Source organism: Puma concolor, chromosome D2 (genome assembly GCF_028749965.1).
Source record: "Puma concolor isolate L17-30 chromosome D2, mPumCon1.1.hap2, whole genome shotgun sequence".
In the NCBI taxonomy this organism is placed as follows: Eukaryota; Metazoa; Chordata; class Mammalia; order Carnivora; family Felidae; genus Puma; species Puma concolor.
The window spans coordinates 60495922-60517347 of record NC_141677.1 but is presented as its reverse complement, the minus strand read 5'-3'; the positions used below and the strand labels follow the sequence as shown (position 1 = coordinate 60517347).

General features: G+C 38.0%; 1 protein-coding gene across 4 annotated transcripts in view; it reads right to left on the bottom strand.

Moving 5' to 3' along the window:
* Window positions 1–20209, bottom strand: part of SLF2 (SMC5/6 complex localization factor 2) — a 48390-nt gene extending 28181 nt beyond the window's left edge. For 2 of the 4 annotated variants that reach the window (XR_015241789.1, XM_025918167.2), the window contains exons 1-9: window positions 19900–20209; window positions 17255–17298; window positions 16020–16753; window positions 14330–14387; window positions 8762–9750; window positions 7714–7784; window positions 5331–5453; window positions 4775–4942; window positions 3672–3774 (exon numbers count right to left, since the gene is read on the bottom strand). Coding sequence is in view for 3 of the 4 variants with exons in the window: in XM_025918167.2 (XP_025773952.1) it covers window positions 3672–3774; window positions 4775–4942; window positions 5331–5453; window positions 7714–7784; window positions 8762–9750; window positions 14330–14387; window positions 16020–16753; window positions 17255–17298; window positions 19900–20039 (2430 nt within the window). In the remaining variant the exon portion in view is untranslated. Of the gene's footprint in view, window positions 1–3671; window positions 3775–4774; window positions 4943–5330; window positions 5454–7713; window positions 7785–8247; window positions 8715–8761; window positions 9751–14329; window positions 14388–16019; window positions 16754–17254; window positions 17299–19899 lie in introns of those variants that run through there. The other 2 variants (XM_086680660.1, XM_086680661.1) reach the window with 2 other exon arrangements.
* Window positions 20210–21426: the final 1217 nt, after the last annotated feature.

Here is a 21426-nt window from a genome sequence, read left to right as displayed (position 1 = left end):
GGAGGCTAATGCCTTTTAAATAATAACAAGCCTTTAAAAAAAAATCTTAATTTTACTTGAACTTTTCAAAATTAAGTGTGAATCCCTTTGGAAAAGCTTTTAAAAAGTAGTAAAGTGTCTTTCTAGTTTTACACACTTAGGATAAAATCATGAAAATGCGAACATTTTAATTACCCTTTAACAATTAAATTTACAAACTGTTAGTACCATAGATTTCATTCTTTTTTATGGCTGAATAATATTCCGTTGTGTGTGTATGTGTGTGCTGCATGTACATATTCATCCACTCATCTATTGATGGATGCTTGGGCTGCTTCTGTAATTCAGCTATTATAAATAATGCTGCAATAAACGTAAGAATGTATATATCCTTTTGAGTTAGTGTTTTCGTATTCTTTGGGCAAAAAGATTAAAAAAAAATGCTAGAACCATAGCATTAAAATAAATTCTGACACACTTTCTAAAAAAGAAAAAATAGTTTTAAGTTGGTATGCTCCATCCATCATGAAAAATGGACTTGGAATTGAAAAAGAGAGATGAGACAGTGTTTTACATAGAAAAAGTAATTAATGATTGTTATAGTTTTCAAATAATAAATACGAAGAGTATAAAAACTGCTTACATGAAGATATGCTTTAACGTTATCATCAGGGTTTTAGAGGCTATAATGAGGAGGGCACCGGGGTGGCTCTGTCAGTTGAACATCAGACTCTTGATTTCAGCTCAGGTTGTGATCTCATGGGTCATGAGTTCGAGCCCCACATTGGGATCTGCGCTGGTAGTGCGGAGCCTGCTTGTGATCCTCTCTCTGCCCCTCTCCCATTCATGCTCTCTCTCTCTCTCTCTCTCTCTCATAAACATTTAAAAAAAGGATATGAGGACCCACATCAACAAGATAAAAATAAACACAGATAAATGCAAAATTTTACTTGTAAGTTTAAGAAAAGATACGTTACATAATTAGAGAATAACAAAGCTCTGGCATGACTGCAAATGAAATTTTTAACTATAGTATAAAATAGTATAAAATAAAATAAAAAATATATAAAAACATATATTTATACATATTTACGTATATATAATATAAAATATACGTAAAGTATAAATATAGCATAAAACAAAAATATGCCAGTGGGTAGATGGGAAAGAGTCTCACTGGAGACTGCTGTTAAGACCTTATCTGGGAGCAAAGTGTCTGACTTCAGCTCAGGTCATGATCTCACGGTTCGTGAGATCGAGCCCCACTTTGGGCTCTGTACTGACAGCTCAGAGCCTGGAGCCTGCTTCAGATTCTGGGTCTTCTCTCTCTCTCTGTCCCTCCCCCACCCGCACTCTATCTCTCTTTCAAAAATAAACATTAAAAAAACAACAAAAAAAAGACCTTATCTGGAGCATATGTGCATTTATGGGGGACACATTTTAGGAGCTGAAGGTCATTCAGAAAGATGATCAGTAAAGAGACTAGAAATTTGGTGACTGGAGAAAGTTTAGTGTTGGGGAGAGATGAGGGTCATGATAGCTATTTTAAAATGAACGAAGGACTGTTAGATGAAACGTATTCTGGAGAGCTCTTGAAAAGATAATTAGTACCACTATACAAAAACCACGGGGAGGCAAATTTTGATTTAATTAGGACTGTTTAAAAAAATTTTTTTTTTACCGGGGTCCAAGTAGGAAGCTCCTCACCGTGGGAAGTAACACTCCTGCCTCATGGTCCACACCACTTATTCTCTCTGCCTAGAATGCCCTTTTCCCACACAGTGGCGTGACTCATTCCAGCACCTTCTTCTCAGATCTTTATTCAGATGTCACCTTATCAGTAAGGCACTCATTATCAACTATCTTACACATACATTTAAATTTTTTTTTTTTTTTTTTCAACGTTTATTTATTTTTGGGACAGAGAGAGACAGAGCATGAACGGGGGAGGGGCAGAGAGAGAGGGAGACACAGAATCAGAAACAGGCTCCAGGCTCTGAGCCATCAGCCCAGAGCCCGACGCGGGGCTCGAACCCACGGACCGCGAGATCGTGACCTGGCTGAAGTCGGCCGCTTAACCGACTGCGCCACCCAGGCGCCCCTCTTACACATACATTTAAAAAAGCAAACTTTCCCATCTTGATACTTCTCTGTATCCACTCTAGCCTACTACTTCTTCATAGCACTTACCACGTGACATAATAGATCTCTAAATATGCACATTTACTGTCTGTCTCCTCTATAGTACTAGAATGTGGCTCTCAGGGGATCAGAAATGTACGTTTTCTCATTGCTGTTCTCTCCAGCACCTGGGACTCAAAAATGCCAGCTATATGAAAAAAATGAAAAAAAGGCTACACTGGAGTATCTAGGTTCTCATCATTCTTTGAGATGTTATCTTAAATCCCAGAATAAACTCCTTATGTTTCTCTCACTTCTCACTTCACACACAATAATCATATTTTTTTGTTACAAAGTTACCATGCAGATAATATAAAATTTTAGATAATTACTTTTTATAAAATTAAAAAAAAATTTTTAAGTTTATTTATTTATTCTGAGAGAGACAGAGACAGTGTGAGTGGGGGAGGGGCAAAGAGAGAAGGAGAGAGAGAATGCCAAGCAGGCTCCGCGCTATCAGTGCAGAGCCCTATGCAGGGCTCGAACCCATGAAACTGTGAGATTATGACCTGAGCTGAAACCAAGAGTCAAACGCTTACTGACTGAGCCAGCCAGGCACCCCAAAATTTAGATAATTATTATTTTTTTTAATGTTTACTTACTTTTGACACAGAGAGAGAGAGACAGAGCATGAGTAGGGGAGGGGCAGAGAGAGAGGGAGACACAGAATCTGAAGCAGACTCCAGGCTCCAAGCTGTCAGCACAGAGCCTGATGCAGGGCTCGAACTCTGGACTGTGAGATCATGACCTGAGCTAAAGTCAGATACTCAACCAACTGAGCCACCCAGGCGCCCCAAATTTATATAATTACTTAAGTAGACTTAAGAATTAAACATGAATGGGGAAGAGAAACATTTGGTTGGAGATATTTATATACAAATGGGGAAATATTAGAAAACAAGTAAAATCCTAAAAATATCTATGCACTAATCTCCATAAAAATGGGACAAAAAAAGATTTTTAAAAACCCCACAAAGCTCCCACCCCCAAAACAGATAATGTAAGAATTAGAACTCTTCTAAAACTAAGTGTACTAGGGGTGGCCGGGTGGCTCAGTCGGTTAAGCGTCTGACTTTTTAGCTCACGTCACAATCTCCTGGTTCGTGGGTTTGAGCCCCATGTCAGGCTCTGTGCTCATAGCTCAGAGCCTGAAGCCTGCTTCGAATTCTATGTCTCCCTCTCTCCCTGCGCCTCCCCCACTTGCGCTGTCTTTCTCTGTCTCAAAAATAAACATTAAAAAAGAAAAAAAAAGCCTAACTATAATAATGACTTACCAGTGTGATGAAATGTCTTAGGCACAACTAACATTACGGACTATTCTGCACACTACTGGCATTAGCATTTCCTTTATAATCTACCTACACTGACTCTTTTTGCCTCATTTTAACCCACTGAAATCATGGGTTTGATAAGCTAATTTTTTCTCTAGTAATGTGCAAATGTGGTATTTTGCTTGCTTTTGACTAGGAAATGCAACAGGAGACAACAATACTCCCCAAACATTCTCTTACCCGAAACAGCCACTTTAACACAGGTATAGGACACTGGACATAGTGATAGGCAGAGGTAAGGAAGCCTTGTGTTGTCAAAAAAATTTGATCTGTTTTTCCTGATCTGAAAAAACAAAATGAAATTAATGACTGTTACTTTCACGGTAAGAAACTTCTACCACCATCACATCTGACATTATAGGGAAACGAGCAAGCACACCATCCTCAGTCCATGGAGGTGGACTCTACCCCAATATGGATGGGTTACTCATAAAGGAAATTCAAGTGATAGCCTAAAGCTGATCCAGTCTGTTGGCCTACCTCCAGATTTATGTGGTGGACAAATCTACACTAGCTGGCAGTGTTGAGAAAGTATCTATCAAGCTTAGCGCATCATCTGCTTTTGCCAGCTTGGGTTTGTACTTCCAAAACCTCACCACCGGAATTAATGTGATCTCCCTGGATCTGAGATTTCACGCACTGAGAGAAATTAGACCAGTTTGGGCCTTGTGGTACAGACTGGTAGCTGCCCATCCCAATACCTATTCTTGCCTTTCCTCCTGGCAACTGAACACTGATTTTTATCTAGGTACACTTGCTGCCTGAAACAAAAATAATTTCCCAGTCTTCCTTATTAATTAGGTGTGGCCATGTTGACTAAGTTCTACCTAACTAGCCATAAGTAGAAATGTGTGGGATTTCTGGGAATTTGAATGTAAAGACTGGAAGACCAGTAGCACTTGAGGCAACCAGGTGCTAAGGATGGTGGCAAAGAAAGATTATATGGTGGAACACCAGTCCTGGACTTCCCACCTCTGAACTTCTTTCACATAAGAAAGGAATATACTTCTTGTTTAAAGCCCCTGCTATTTTGACAGCTGCTGTTATTATATGCTAATCTTAATCCCAACTAATCTTTATTAGCTAGGCATGTAATATGCCAAGAGACCATCTTACACTGATTCCATAATTAATAAAACACAAAAAACAATAGTAATGAGGATTAGGAAACTGGATAGGTTATCACAGAAATTAATCTTTTAGGAGATTATGCCAGTTAGAACTCCTTTAAGGAAAATTTTTATATGGGAAAAAGTAAAATGTTTTTCTATTTTTCTACTTACTTAAGAATAAGCTTTTCTACAGCGCTCTGTCCTATAAAGCCAGAGTCTCTTAAATCCAAGGTATACTGATTGAAAATTTTTCCGGAATTGAGGAAATTAAATATTTCTTCACCTGGGTGATGATCAGGAATAGCATCAATTGTAACTGAAAATTTCTTTAGAAATTCCCTGGAATAAAAAAAAATTATTAAATACCAGACAGTTACACTGTCTATGGTTTTGTATTTAAAGGTTGGGTACAAAGAAAACTTTTCTTAGGAACAATGTTAATTCCAGATAAGAAGACTAGCATGAGAACATGTGTTTTGTTCCTCCCACTTTTCGCTAGTAGTTAGTCCAAAACCAGTAAATGGGTCTGTGTGAAAAGAAACCATAACCAGGAGAAAAGACAAAAATGCAACTTGGCCTTAACATCTATCCTTCAAACTCATCATGGATGGATTAGAAAACCATCACAGATTACTAAGTAAATAACCCATCAAAGGTCCATTTATTTCACACAAAATTTAAAAAATGTAAGCTTTAAATAGAGTATACATTATGAAAAATGCTATACCTGTGCTCTTCTAAGAGGCCATCCTCATCATCTGTACTGTCTTGATCTCCAATTCTGATGGGGGACTTAATACCTCGGCCCTGCCTTATGTCTTCCTGTAGTTGCTTCTGCAGTTCATCTAGCCTGAGAATTGAAAGAATGTTACAGTAAATGGTTTACCCTAATAACAATCTTTAGTTTATGCCTAAAAGCAGCACCAAAAGATAAAACACAACCTGACCATGTTAATCAGGCTTTCCAGCAGCATCATTGTCATCTTCACTAGCATCACAATAGCTAACACTGAGCACTTACTACGTGACAGGCATGTACTAAGGACTTTACGTATTAATTCTTTTCACCCTCACAACAACCCCATGTAGTAGTTTATTATTACCCATTTTATATATGAGGAAACAGACTTTAGGAAAGCTAATTTGCTCAAGCTCACAATGCAAGGAGCTGGGATTCAAAGCCAGAGAATCTAGCTCTGCAGTCCTTGCTTATACTGCTGCCAGGAATAAGTTATTTTAATCAAGGTCCTTACTCCCAGCTCCCTTCCCACAGTAGATGAGTATAAGACAATAGTAAATGAGCAGTAAATATAATGCTCTATCAATACAGGAAAGAATCAATCATCACATCAAACTAGCATCTTTGCCTCTGGTCTGTACAACGTTCAATTTAAATAAACCACTTCAGATCTGACAACACAAATCACATGAATTCATGAAAATGTTTAAAAGAATTTTATAATAGACATAATTTCTCTAACTAAATGTAGAAAAGGGAACACTTCCGACCTACTAATTGTAATTCCTATGGTTAGCTAACCTGTTTATCAAGTTTGGGACACATCTATACCCACTTCAAGTCAGCTGAGCTTTTAGTGAAGTTCTCTGGGGTAGTTTTGAGGATATTCCTTAAATAAGGAATATATTTTTCCCCTCATTAGCAAAATCAGTTTGCAACTAGTGATGCGAATTTTATTAGGGCCATTATGATCCTCAACTTTTTGGTTTCTGTGTGTGTATGTGTGTGTGTGAGAGAGGGAGAGAGGTACAGTGACAGAGAGAGAGAGAAAGAGAGAGACACACAATTCTACACTTCTTCCTTAAGAGCAACTTGATGTGGAAATACCATGTCTGGCCATGCTGGTTTCAAAATCTGGACTAGGTGAACATATGAATATTTTAAAAAGTTCTACCTAGGCAAACAAAAAAACCCCCAAAGCACTCAATTCAAAAATGAGCAAAGGATCGGAATAAACATTTCTCCAAAGAAGCTATACAAATGGCTGATAAGGACATGAAAAGATTCTCAACATCATTAGTTATTAGGAAAGTGAAAATCAAAACTATAATGAGGAACCACTTCATCCTCATTCGGATGGCTATTACCAAAAAACCAAAAAATATCAAGTCTTGGTGAGGATGTAGAAAAACTGGAACCCTTGGGCACTGCTGGTGGGAATGTAAAATGGTGCAGCCACTGTGGAAAACAGTATGGCAATTCATCAAAAAATTATGTATAGAATCACTGTATGATCCAGCAATTCTACTTTTGGGTATATACACAAAAGAATTGAGTAGGGACTTGAAGAGATATTTCTACATCATGTTCACAGCAGCAACACGTCCAACAGCCAAAAAATAGAAGCAATTCAAGTGTCCATCAAAGGATGAATGGATAAATAAAATGTGGTATATACATACAACAGAATATTATTCAACCTTAAAAAGGAAGGAAATTGATACATGCTACAACACAGATAAACCCTGAAGACTCTATGCGAAGCGAAATAAGCCAGTATAAATGGACAAATACTGTATGATCTCATTTATACGAGGTACCCAGAGTAGTTAGTTTCATACAGACAGAAAGCAGAATGGTAGTTGCCAAGGGCTGGGAGAAGAGGAAGATGGGGAGTTATTATTTAATGGGTATGGAACTTCCATTAGGGAAGATGAAAAAAAAAGTTCTGGAGGTGGATGGTGGTGATGGTTGCACAACAATGTGAATGTACTTAATGCCACTGAACTGCTCATCTCAAAATGATTAGAATGGTAACTGAAGTTATCTATATTTTATCACAATAAAAAAAATGCACAAAAAATTCTCCTCATACTTTTGATCAAGAATTTCAGCTACTAGTTAGATTCTAGTTGTGGTAAGTGGAAAGGAATTTGTATTATTACTGAATGCAGTAAACCATAAAAACCTGAGCTTTTCACTCAGCCTGTGAACAAGAATACTTTATTTCTAACACAATTGACTGCAAAACTGCGGTAATAGTACTAGCACAAAATGCGAATTTCTCATGATTTTTTAAGGTAAACTGAAAGCCAGCCAAGCAAATAAGGAGAACGTTAAATTTATCAAGGTAGTCACGATGCTAACTAACCTTTGAGTGTCTTCCATCTCTTTCACTAGACGTTCTAAAGTATTTGTGTATGTTCCACTATGAACATGTTCCTAAAACAGAAGAAAATTTAAGGATATTTCATAACATATCTTAGAAGAACTGGGATGTTTTAAGTTATTCAGAGTACTAAAGAATATTTTCGCTTTTAATAACCTAGGCCAGGAGGATACCTTTCTTAGAGAATTTTCACCATCATGCTTTAAATCTATTATTTTGTACTGCAGGCAATTTGATTTTACCATTTATTAGGAAAGGCACTACTTACAAAACCCTGCCAGCCTTAGGAACTGACTGCAAACACCCAAGGGCTCCATGGCTACCCTGTCTTTATTTTTAAATTCTATTTTAGTGGAATCAAACTACCAATTTTTAGGTGTTACCATGGAACATTAACACCTTCCCCACCAAATTTTACAGACATACTAGAATTTAATGCAGCTTATCCCCAAGATAGAATGAAGCACTTTATAAATAAAATTGCACACCACAATTAACAACATTTCTACACTCTACCTTCATTTACAGCAGTGGTCTCCAAAGCAGGGGGTGTGCAAGGTGATCCATTGGGGTGCAGGAAGAAAATAATAGAACTTCTATTTATATGGAACTTCTATAGAAACTCCAGTAGAACTTAGTCTATAGTAACTTCTACATAACTTCTAAAGGAAAATACTTTTCTCTTCTTCCTTTTAAATTCTGTTTTTGTATATATTTTAGCAAGTACACAGTAGTATAGTGGTACATGTATATAATCTATACGTATACATATATATTGGAGTACATGCTTAAAAATTTTTTTTTTACTAATAGAAGTGTGTATGATCTAAAAAGTTTGGAGACCACTGATTTACAGTAATAAAACTAAAGATACGGGAAACCCATTACAACCAAACAACAACTATACCAGTTTCAGTCCAATTATGAATCACAACAAATACTAAATTTTAAAATAAGGTCTAACCATTTATCCCTCTACTAATCAATCTTTCCCTCTTCAAGTAAAGATAAATGTCACAGAACTACTTACTGTATAGTCTGATGACTGAGATCTAAGCCCCTTGGAAAGAGCAGGAGGCTTTCCTGTAGTTGTGGGAGTCTGATTGAAGTTCAAAGCCATTATTTCTTCCAGTGATTTTAATGTTTCCTCTTCCTCATCACTGTCTAGGTTGTAACCTAAACTTTCTTCATCACTATCAAAATCACCCCTTAGTTTTCTTTTCAGTGCACTGCTACCTGCATTGGAATTTCCTGAACTCTCTTTATCTGAAGGGGCTTTATCTGAAGGTGCTGTAGGGCTTGGGATACATGGCACAACTTCCAAAGCAGCTGGGGGAGACTTTGTAGGAGTGCCATATTCTGAATGCAAAGATCCCCCAGAAATTTTCCCTGAAGATACATTAGAATCAGCTTTATCAGTCTTTGCTTTGTGTTCCTTGTGTTTGGAGGACTCTGTAGAATGCCCAGAACATTCTTTAGATGAGGAACGCTCTTTTTCTTTTTTAGGAACTGGAAGAGTGCAATTTTTAGCATTTAATGGTACCCGAGAGGAACCAGCACTTGGAACATGGGAAAGTAAAGGTAGAAGTTTTGTCTCCTTTGATGCCACAGAGCTAGCAGGTTTATTTTTCTGAAGGCTGCTAGCTTTTTTATCGGCAGACTTTTCCTGAGGTAAAGATAAGTGGGGTTTCTGCATCTTAGTCTCTTTGGTACTTGCCACACGGATTTGGTCACTATTCCTGGAAGAATGGTGGCCAGAATTTGAAGGTGCCAAGCCTCCAGAGGAGCGATCAACTTCTTCACTGGGTTCCTTGGATATATCTTCCAAGCGCAACACATCCCCAGGTGTCTTCAGTGCAATATGTTTTATAAATTTCTCTCTCTGATGTGATCCGTCAGGACGCTTCTCAAGGAAGGACTCTTTTACTTTTGGCATTATAGATTCTCTTGTGCTTTTCAGATCTGAGTCCACAGAGTTCCTTTTTCTTTTGTCAGGGAATTTATTCTGCTTAGACCCTGCTAAAATTTAATTTTTGCCAGATTAGTGAAAAGTATATTTTCCTATCTTAGTAAAGTTTATTCAGTGAGTGTTTAGAACACTCCAACAAAAAGCTTAAATTCTAAAAGTTTAGGCTGAGATTATTTAACATATGTAGGATAAGGAAAAAGAGTTCATACTACCATTTATTTTATTAATAATAAATACTGGTGTCTTAAGAAATTTAAAGCTAATGACAATGCTCATTTTCATTCCAAAGCTATTAAAAGTTTATCACCCAAACAAAATTTAAGGTGCTGCTCCCCAAACACAAAAATTGCTTATCTGTATCATGGAAAGGATTGGAAAGGCACTTTCCCTCAAAGTTCAGATATTCTTTCTTAGACCAAGGGCTATCTGCTTCCAGAAATGAAATACTTCTACATCTAAATTTATAGTACCTTAAAACATGTATACAATCACTAGTTGAAAGCAGACAAATTTTAATTTCTCAATTAAAAAAAATCCACCCAAGTTTCTCTTGCCAGTGTTTAATTTTTCCTGTGCATCCTTCTAGTCTTCAGCTGAGTTATGAGTTGTGGATGAATTCTGGAAAATGACTCCCAGAATCTCAGAGTCTGACTTTAACTCGAAACAGGATCTTTACAGGGGTAATCAAGTTAAAATGACGTCATTTGGGTGGGTCCTAATGCAGTCATAACTGGTGTCCTTAGATAAAGGGGAAATTTGCAATCTTTTTTTTTTTTTTTTACATTATCATGCCATGAATTCATAGGGAATGGATTGCAGCACCTCAAGCTCCTTTCCATTGGTTCTCACAAAGACGTGCTTCTCTGGGCGGAGCAGGGAGGCATTTTAGTTGAACCCAAGTACCTTTCTCTTTGGGTTCCTTCAAAAGGCAAAATTTGGACATGGAAACACACTTGAAGAGGGAAGATGATGTGAAAACACACAGGGAAAAGATGCCATGTGATAGGAGTGCTGCATCTACAAGTCAAGGAATTCCAAGAATTGTAGGCAAACACCAGAAGCTAGAAAAGGCAAGGAAGGATTCTCTCCTAGACTGGTTAGAGCACGGCCCTGCTAATAATCTTAATTTTGGATTTCTAGCTTCTAGGACCATGAGAAAATAAATTTCTGTTGTTTTAAGCCACCTAGATTTAGGAGTTTCATCCAGAAGACCTTTAGTAAAGCATATCTATTTGAGTTAACCAAGTTTAAAAAATTTCTCATTGTATTTAAAAGTGTGATGTATAGGTTCATAGGATTGAGCCCTGTGTCGGGCCCTGCACTGACAGTGCGGAGCCTGCTTGGGATTCTCTCTAACCTTTGCTGTTGCCCCCACCCCCAAATAAATAAATAAATAAATAAATAAATAAATAAAGTGTCATTAATTAAAACCCATTATTCATTAAATATTACTATTTACATAATCGGTATTCCCCAAATCAAGTTTCTCTCTGCATATGGGTAGATGTCCTTAAATCATCAACAGTTTAAGAAAATAAAATAATTCAAGAGTTAAAAGCAATTATTTGGGTAATTTAATATATAATCTGAAAAATTCAATTTATAAACATGAAAAATCAATTAATAAACAAATGCTGCTATCTCCATTTTTCTCCAGATATTTCCTATTACCCGAAAAAACCATCCTATGCCCACTCAGTTTACTGGGTTAACTGTCATATAAAAAAGAACAGGAGTCCCTTAGAGTATAGGATTAGAAATCACATAACCAAGAAAAAGAAGACTTGGGGTGGATTTACACTGATAATATTTTAAGTTTGAGGTTACAAAAAAGATACCTACAGAACCGCCAGTATGAATTCAGTTCCATCCTCCTAGAGAAATCAATTTATATACAGCTAGAAATGAGGAGAAATTCCTGCTTTGCTCAAGAATTGAAGACCTGACCAGGAGGAGAGAGAAACTGTTTTTGGGCAAAGTTTAGGAAAAAGCAGCTTATTAAGAGCTCTGACACCTAGAATTAGAGGACGTTGAACTGGTACCATAGGTAGGCTCCCCTTCTGCAAGTTCTCTAGGGCAGTGGGTTACCTGCATGATTCTTTTTGCACTGCTTATACAAACTGTAGACTGTTTAAGCACATTTCAAATATCTGTTAATATATATGTAAAATAGACAGGGATTGAGTTTGTAAATACAAAAAAAGGTAAAAACCCAAATGTTCATTAATAGAAGATAGGTCATTAATAAATTATAGAATAAGCAAGGGATGTTACAATAAGTTGGACCTCAGAATGCAGCACAAGGACAGGACTCTGCAAGACCCCAGGGCTAAATGTCTTTAGCAACATTTCTGACATCTTTTAACTTGTGTGTGATTAATAAAGGTGTGATTATATATATCACCCTCACAACTGAGAAGTATAATAGCAGTAGCATTCTTCATGTTATCTAGAGTGAAAAAGCCCTTTATATCCTTTATATTCTGTTGATGGTCAAATGCAGTATAAATGTGTATTTATTAAGAAAGCAATACCATAAGGGGCACCAGGGTGGCTCAGTTCATGAGTTTGAGCCCTGCACCAGATTCCACGCTGACAGTGCGGAGCCGGCTTGGGATTCTCTCTCTCCCTCCCTCTTTCAAAAATAAATAAATAAACTTAAAAAAATAACATAAATTTTTAAAAAGTATAAAACCATAATTAATGATTATGAAACATGCAAAGATATTAGAAATAAAAATATAAGTGAAGGCAACCATCTTAAATCTGCCTGTGACAATATGCAAAAAACATCTTTTTCAAGCACTGTTCAAAAACTTCAGTATGTGGGTTTGTATAAATGAAACTACTGCAGGCAACACTGATGAAATTTGCAACCATGAACTGAAGAGAATTTTTATCTTAGTCATTATCAGAGAGAAAAAAAGCTGAAGAGCTTGGTGGCAACACCACCACCAGCAGCCCCTTATGTTGGCAGAGCAAACCTAAAAATATTTTGTTCTTCTGCTCACCTCAGTGCAAAGTGATCATTTATTACAAATGTGTAATACTGTGAGTACAGGAGTAATCTCATTGCTAAGAAATTATTGTTCTTGTACTTCATAATGTCAAAATTCAATGAAATTTGATCACTAAAACCAACAGTAATGTAAAAATTAAATAAAAAATTGGGGCGCCTGGGTGGCTCAGTCGGTTGAGCGTCTGACTTCGGCTCAGGTCATGATCTCTCAGTTCGTGAGTTCGAGCCCCGCGTTGGGCTCTGCGCTGACAGCTCAGAGCCTGGAGCCTGCTTCAGATTCTGTGTCCCCCCTCTCTCTCCGCCCCACACCTGCTTGTGCTCTCTCTGTCTTTCAAAAATGAATAACATAAAAAATTTTTTTAAAAATTAAATAAAAACTTTAAGAACCACATAAAACTTCAAATTTATTCCTGTATTCTAGAAGCTCCTTCTATGATGGTAAACTATGGTTTCAGATTTTAACACCTGAGATCACCTGGTCAAAATGCAATGTACCTCTAGAATATATAAAAAACAGAATTTTACATGAGGGGCACCTGGGTGGCTCCATCAGTTAAGCACCTGACTCTTGATTTCAGCTCAGGTCATGATCTCATGGTTGTGAGATCAGGCCCTGTATTGGGCTCTTCGCTGACAGCCTGGAGCCTGCTTGGGATTCTCTCTCTCCCTCTCTCTGCTGCTCCCCTGCTTGTGCTCTCTCTCAAAATAAATACTTAAAAAAAAAAAAAAACCTAAAGAGTTTTACATGAAACCTGAAGAACAAGGAGTCACAACTGTCTCTCTGTACCTGTTTTTTCATTTCTAAAAGTATCTTAAAAAGATGTGAAGATCAAACAAGTTAAAAGCACATAGAAGAGGGCATGGCACACAGTAAGTGCTCAATAAACCTTGGCTATTATCATTATGTCCACTGTATTTTACTGAGTGTAGAAATCTGTAAAATCCATTTTTCAAAGTTTGTAATCATGGCAGAAAAAAATCTGATACACTAGACTATTAATGGTTGTTATTTCTAAGGGCCTTTCATTTTCTGTTCTAAATTTCTGCAAGTGTTTGAATTTTATACTGTTCTATTTTCTAGTTTAAAAAAAGGTAAAGATACTTTAGGAATTACTGAATTAACACTAGCTGTTTGTTATTATGTTATTTGCTCAGCCAACAGATACTAGAAGTACAAACCAGTTATCATACAGGTGTCCTTGAAATTTGATATTAAAAAAGGTATCTTAGTATTTGAAATATTAGGATAACACTGTTTTGGATCATGATAGCAGTTTCAACTTTATACAACGCATCTATAATACCAAGACCTCAGTAAGATTATGCCGCTTGATGTAGGCAAATTCAGCAGAACACTGAATACCAAAATGAGAAACATGTTGCTGCTAGGAACTCTTAAAAGAGGCAAAAAAGTCAAGACAAACCATGGGCTACACAAACTAAATTCAAGGACTATTCCTTTTCAATGTAATTTTACCAAACTCTTAACTAATCTGAGACATTCAATTCACCTCTAGGAAGCCAACTGTGCATTTAAACAAATTTGTTTTTAAAAAGTGCCACTGACGTACAATTTTATTTAAAAATTAATAAATTAATTTTGATTGTACCTGAAGCAGGTTCCCATGAATCAGAAGAGGCTCTTTTCCTTGAGAAATGTCCATTTTCCTTTTAGCAAAATGAGAAAAAATTAATTAGGAACTGGGGCCAGTAAAGAATATGAACTTTTCTTCCTAACATCTAAACACAGATTTCTAGACCAAATAAAGCAAGCACTTCATTTGGAGGTAAACTCAAACTTTTATAGTAAAATATTTTAAACTCTTAAAGTTTTACAAAAACGAAAGGCCTTTATATCATAAAAAGGTAAAAATGCCATAAAAAATAAAGCCAGTTTTCAAAATACAAATTTAGGGATTTATATTAATTCAAGATTAATATTAGAGCACTATACCATTATTTTGATAAACAGTAAGCCTAATATTTGCCAATTAAACAGATACAACTTACTCTTCAATACTTCAAGTGCTGATGCACCACCAAACACTGAAATCTCAGGATGGAGCAAATGTTACAAACCTCCACTGATTGTTAGCAAATCTCCCTGGTAAAGACCCCAAACTCCTTGCAAACAAACCCTGGAGTTTACAAATACATTTTCAAGCAATATATAAGGCAACAATCTCCATTCACTCTTTTTTTTTTTTTTTTTTTTAATTTTTTTTTTTTTCAACGTTTATTTATTTTTGGGACAGAGAGAGACAGAGCATGAACGGGGGAGGGGCAGAGAGAGAGGGAGACACAGAATCGGAAACAGGCTCCAGGTTCTGAGCCATCAGCCCAGAGCCTGACGCGGGGCTCGAACTCACGGACCGCGAGATCGTGACCTGGCTGAAGTCGGACGCTTAACCGACTGCGCCACCCAGGCGCCCCTCCATTCACTCTTAAAGTGTCACAGTTTGGTTTACTTTTGGTCTATCTGGTTTTAAAATCTCATAGCATCTTACCAACACTGCCTTTTCTTGGTATCTGATCTTCCTTTATTCCATCTGTACATAGAGAGGCTCTATGAAACAGAGGTATTTATCTTTCTAAGGGAGAGGGTCACCTTTTATGCTAATCTAAAGTTGGTCTATTTTCAAGGGAATATGATGAAGTTAAGATATATCTGGATAGCTTTCTAAGCGTTATCATCTAAGTTGTCTAAGACAACTTAGGACTTCTAAGGAATCTATATTCCTTAGGACTTCTATATAATCTAAATCAGTGATTCTCAAAACTTTAAAGTACATCAGAAGCACCCAGAAGGCTTGGTAACTGTAGATTGCTGGACTCTTAGCTCCAATTTCTGGTTGAGTCTAGGGTTAAGCCTGAGAATTTGCATTTCTAAATTCCCAGGTGATGCTGATATTAGTCTGGGGACCACATTTTGAGAACCTCTGTTCTAAACCATTTCCTACCATTTTAGATTTTCTATTCCTCAAATATTTCCTTTCAGCACAGCCTCACTTAAAAATGACTATACTTGCCTAAAAAAAGAATGCTTACTTCCTTAAGAAAGATTTTTTGTTCCCAGTATGAAAAAATTAAAGGCAAGAAATACCGCTTTACTGAGTCCTACGGACAGTTGGGAGGAAACCTAATGTAATTAGCTTTTAAACAAGCCGTGTATCAGTATTTCCTGAACAAAAGCTACCAATGTAATGTTAAAAAATATTAAATATATGAAATGCTTTTAGATTTAGTGTTCTAAATATAATAAAGCAGCAACCAAGCTAATTCAGTAATTACTACACATACCAGGTTTGAAAGATTACTCTTTCCAGGTGTGACATCATTCTGTTTACTTTGTTCCTGCCTTGGTTTACATTTTCTTTCTATACTAGAGGATTTTAAGGAAAGATTGCTTGCTTTTGAGAAGGAATTTTCTGAGTTGATTCTCTGCTCCATTTGCTCCCTCCTCAACTTCTTTAGTTCTCTTTCTCTGCAGTAAGAAGCTAATGACAACTGGAACTTAGCCCCCAAAGGACTTTCTCCTGGGTGGTGCCTGGATAGGCTGCTCCTGCTGCTAAGACTTCTAGAGCTGTTCTTGAAGATGTCAGCTTCTGTCACTGTGGCCTGCTTTTTGGAATCTGCACTGGTCTTGTCTCGATCTCTATCATTCTTCTCCCTGCTATTTTCATGAATGAACAGTGACTTCCTTCTCTCTGGAGATCGATGTTTTTTCTTCAGTGTCTTCATCTCCTTTGACAAGCAATATGGAGGAACATAGACTTTTGTAACAGCCTTTGGATATTTGGTGGCTATTGACACACAAGGTCGACGTGACTCATGTATACCACGATCTTTATGGTGCTCTTTAACACCTTTCATGAAAGCCTCTAAAATAGTGCTCTTTTCTGATGGCATCCTTTTGGGTTTGGATTTTTTTGGTGAGGATAGTTTCCTTTCAAACTGTTCTGTCCCAGTGATGGAGAATCCACTTCCTCCATATTTGATGTCTGATTTTTGTGGAGAATCCAACATATGTCTGTCTAAACGGCCAATTAAAACACAAATTGCATGTTATTAAAAGTAACACAATCTATTACATTTTGTATATTTATTTAAGTTAATATTTAAAATACTAAACTATAACAAAAACTTTCAAGTCAATATTTAGATGATGATACACATTTTATGGGGGGGGTGGGGATTAAGACATGGCTTATTATTTAATAACCTTACTTTCATAAAGCTCCCTTTTGCTACATCTTGTAAGCTCACTATGGCTCCGTTTATAAAATGTTATTAGAGGATCAAAATAGTATGCATTATGAATATTATTGACCGGAATATTTTAAATGTAAGCATAACAGCAAAAAGTTTCTTCATGATGCTTAGAACTGGTTTATCTTTGTAAAAAACACTGCATCTTCATATTTTCAATTTGAACATTAGGTTTAATCAAATAAGAGCTTTTAGAGAAATTTAAAAATTGAATCTATCTCCCTCCTCAAAAGATCCTGCAAAAAATGCATTAATAGCATACATACCTTGTTTTGAAGCTGGTTTGAAGAAATCTATAATTGACTGCTTCCTGAAAATAAAAGCATAACTAATATGGTATCACATAAGTAAATATTAAAACCTCAATCATTCAGATTAAGGGGAGAATACTAGTTGGTTTACAGGATATAGATTTGATTTCACTACCTGGTTTAATCAAGTTCTGACAATGGCAGGAATGCTTTGCTAAGCCGATTATAATAAACTGAAAATATAATTTGCATTTCCTGTAGGAATAAATTTATGAAAGCACAACTGAGGTTTATATAATCTATAGTACCAAAATAAGATTGGAGTATGGATCCAGTATGGAATTGGTAGTGTCCTTCCTGGGACTGACAAGCTTACTGCTACATGGTAGAATAAATGATTTTGAGGGGATCTGATCCTATTGCTTGGTATCTCCGGTGTCTGGTACAAAATAATGCTCAATAGATGTTTTCCAAACGAATAATGGAGATTATAAAAACAGACTAAAACCTAAACAGACTCAAAACCAGAGTAAATGGTAGAATGGCAATATTGGTGATTTGGCCCATCTGGGGAGGCAGCTGAGTTGAAGGGCATGCTGGCCAAAAGGCAAAAAGGATTAAGTACCAAGCTTATACTATCCTCTTTATGTACTACAGTAAGATGTTAATCTAAGTAACAGCAAAAATTAGAAGGAGTCTTCAGGACTAAACAGTGTTTCAAATCTTATTTTTTATCTAGGAATTCTTAAGGTATTTACAAAAATAACACACTGCCTGGAGAAAACACGAAACAGAGAAAAGGAAGAAAGTTAACAATTACAAAAACTGAATTGTTTTAAGGATTTCTGCACTTTACAGTAAAACAAAGTGAATCACATTACCGGAATTTGTACTCCGATTTATATTTCTAGAGTTATTTGTCAGCGGCACAAAAAGGAACGTCATACGTAGAGCAAAAAGTTAACTTCCTGCCAAAATCCTGCTAAAATGTATTCATTTTACTGAAAGAGAAGCAGTATATGACCAGTTTCCCTAAACATTTATCCACTATGCGGTGGGAATACTCAGAGAAAACTTGAACAATCCAAGTCCCTTGGACACTTTACAGGTCACATTAAAGGAGCCACATCCATCTATAATGGTTTACTGAGAGTCCACATGTTTGTGAGATAGATGTTGGTAGAAAGGCTAACTGGTTATGAAATGAATAGGAGTGACAGACTAAGGAAGAATTTATGCATTTGTTTGCATATAATAAATTATACCAGCCAAATTGACTCCAATGGAGAATACAGTTAGAAATGCTAGAGGTTCTGCAAAGGAGGAAAGGAGATGATGTTCTCAGTTACTGGGGGAGGAAAGAGACAGGAAAGGATTAAGCGGCAGCTAATTCAAGACTATACTAAATACGCCTTTACATTAATTACTAAATAACGTTCTATCTCTTCCCAAAATATGAGATCCCAGGCTCCTTTTTGATTAATACACCAGAGAGAAAAATGGTTTTGGGTAAAACGTACAAGAAATCTGTAAAATAATCATGAATGTAACTTTCAAGTAGGAACAGTTGCCTAATTTCATATGCACAGAAATACCCATTAGTTATTTATAACTAGTTTTAAAAAATTATAACAGCTCACAAGCCCTTATCTGAAACTTTTGGGGTCAAATGTATTTTTGAATTTTTAATTTACTGGATTTTAGAAAGGGGGTAACTTAGATGCATTATGTAAAGTCCCCACCGGGTGTGACACTGCACCCCCAAAGCGAACGCATCAATATTTCTCCGGCATATAAATACACTTAATGAGATAATGACCATATACAGCTTTCCATTAGTTCTAGTCAGGTTTGGCTGCCAAGTAAGATGTGGTGCCAAACTTACTGACAACTTTTGATTTTCATAGCACTCCGGCTTTCATAATTGAGATAAGGGATTGTAGACCTGTAGCACAATATTAGAAGATAAAATTACTGTTAAATTTAAGTTACAAGCTTTTTAAAACTTAAAATAAAAAAGACAGTACCAAGTGCGTAGAGAATTTAAACATATTTTATTGTCAGAGGATGTCATTTGATAAAATTCCCCATCTCATTACATAGTTCCCACAAAATCTTCACAAGGTACCTCGCCTCTTGGAGAACCGTAGTTACTGAAGGAAAAAACATCACATTCCCGATCGGCACGTTCCTTTTAAGTATGAATGATCGTGTATACTGGGCTATAAAGTAATTCGTGGAAGGGTTTCCCTCGTCCATCGTACGTAATCTCACCCACGATTTAGAAAAGATTTATACTGTTAAGCTACTACGATCAGAACTGACAACGTACAGAATAACCCACCTAAATATGCACTAAGCAGTTAGGGCCCCGGGTCCACCATCGTAAAGGACAAAAATCACGTTCTACCTAAGGCGGGCTCTCCGTAGCCATCCTGGCTACGGTCACTGAACGGAGACCTGCATCCCAACTACAGAAAAGGAAACTCGAAGTCCCAGAAGGCCCCGCGCGGAGGCGGGGCAGGGGTTTGCCAGGCCGCAAAACGCCGAGGCCCGAAGCTCGCGGAGGATGGCGGGAACTGAAAGAGCGGGCGTCCGCAGTCCTCCCTCATACCCTTGCCCCCGCGACCCGGCCCCTTCTCCAGCCCTCTGCACGGTACCTGTCCCCAGGACTCTTTGTTCTCTTTCCCGCTGCAGCAGGGGCGGTACTACCGGGTCTCAGATGGCAGCGCGGGGGCGACGACCCCGGGGCTGGGGATGAGGGGAAACCTGGCCTAGCGGGCATGCAGCGCCTTGTCATGTCGGCGCCGCTGGCGACGGCGGCATGAGCTGTGGCTGGAGAAGTTGGGTGCGTGGTTGCCGTCTTGCTGCTGGGACTCGGGGAGGCTGTCGGAGCAGAGTTGGGCGGCACCCCCTTCCCTCTTCATGGCGGTTCTCTCTCTTCGGAAGTGACTCCTGTGTGAGCGGGAAGGAACCTCAGGACCGACAGGGGGCGGGTCTTACTGGAAGAGTCGCGTTCTGACTGGCTGGCACGGCGGTCACTCCGGTAGTGGCGCAATGGAAAGCCGCAGCCTCTCAGGAGAAGGCGGGGTTTCGAGGAGGGGGAGGGGTAAGAAAACTGCCCCCCCCCCCCAGTCACGTGCGCGGTTGGTGGGGAGGGCACCGTCGCATCCGGGCCGCGTCGGCCTTGGCAGGCACGCGGGGGCGGGTTGGCGCGGGCCGCTGCAGGCGCTGCGGCAGGCAGCTGGGCGAGGGCGAGGGACGAGGTTTGCAGAAGCAAACCTGAGACCGGCAGCTGCGCTCAGTGAGGATGGTCAACAGTTGGCCTTCCTGTGTCTTTCAGTTGTGCCGCAGAAATCCCCAGCTGTTCGTTACATCGTCTCTTTCACATGTTAGGTCTGAGTGCCCAAGTGCTGTCACCATTTCCTTGGTTAATCTGCACAGCCCAATTTGAAGACTTGTCCACTCTGTGAGAGTTCTTGTTAAGGGCTGTGGTGGATGCTTTTTCTCCTTTTTTTCAGAAAGAAAGAAAAACAACCCCAGCGAAATAAAGGCCGTGTTTATTCCACAGAAGCATTTTGTTTCTCAGCTGTTGAAACGAGTTATCCATGAGGTCTCTACAGCCAGATTCCTTGGAGATTTTTTGAAAGGAACATAGGGTCAGCTTTCAATTACCCGTGTTAAGTGTGGACAGCGTAGATTAGTGAAACCTGCCAGCAGTCTCCGGTCGTCCTCCGTCAGGGGCTTGTGCTTTGGAGGCTGTTAGACAGGGTTTTCCTTACAAACAGACTGGTCAGAGTATTTCTGAGCCTCAGTTTGCACATCTGTAAAAGGAGTATTCTACTCATCTATAAGATGAAAATTCTACAATTTTCTGGGAAATTGTAAACTATAAAAGAGATAAGCAGTGTGAACGTCACAGTTCAGAATCTCTCAGGTAATAGGTACTAAGCAAATTAGTGTTCCCTTTCCTTTGCTCTTCAGACATACTCTTACACTTGACGATAAAGTTTTCCAGGGACAGGTCAGATACTGTTATATTTAATATATTAATAGTTATAAAACATAGTTATATGCAATAAGTCTTAACCAAAATATCAATCTCCAGGATGCCCAAGCTTTAATTGGCAGGTCTGTTCAAGAATTTAGACAGGTCTTTATATAATAATGTACTAGATGCTTGAAAT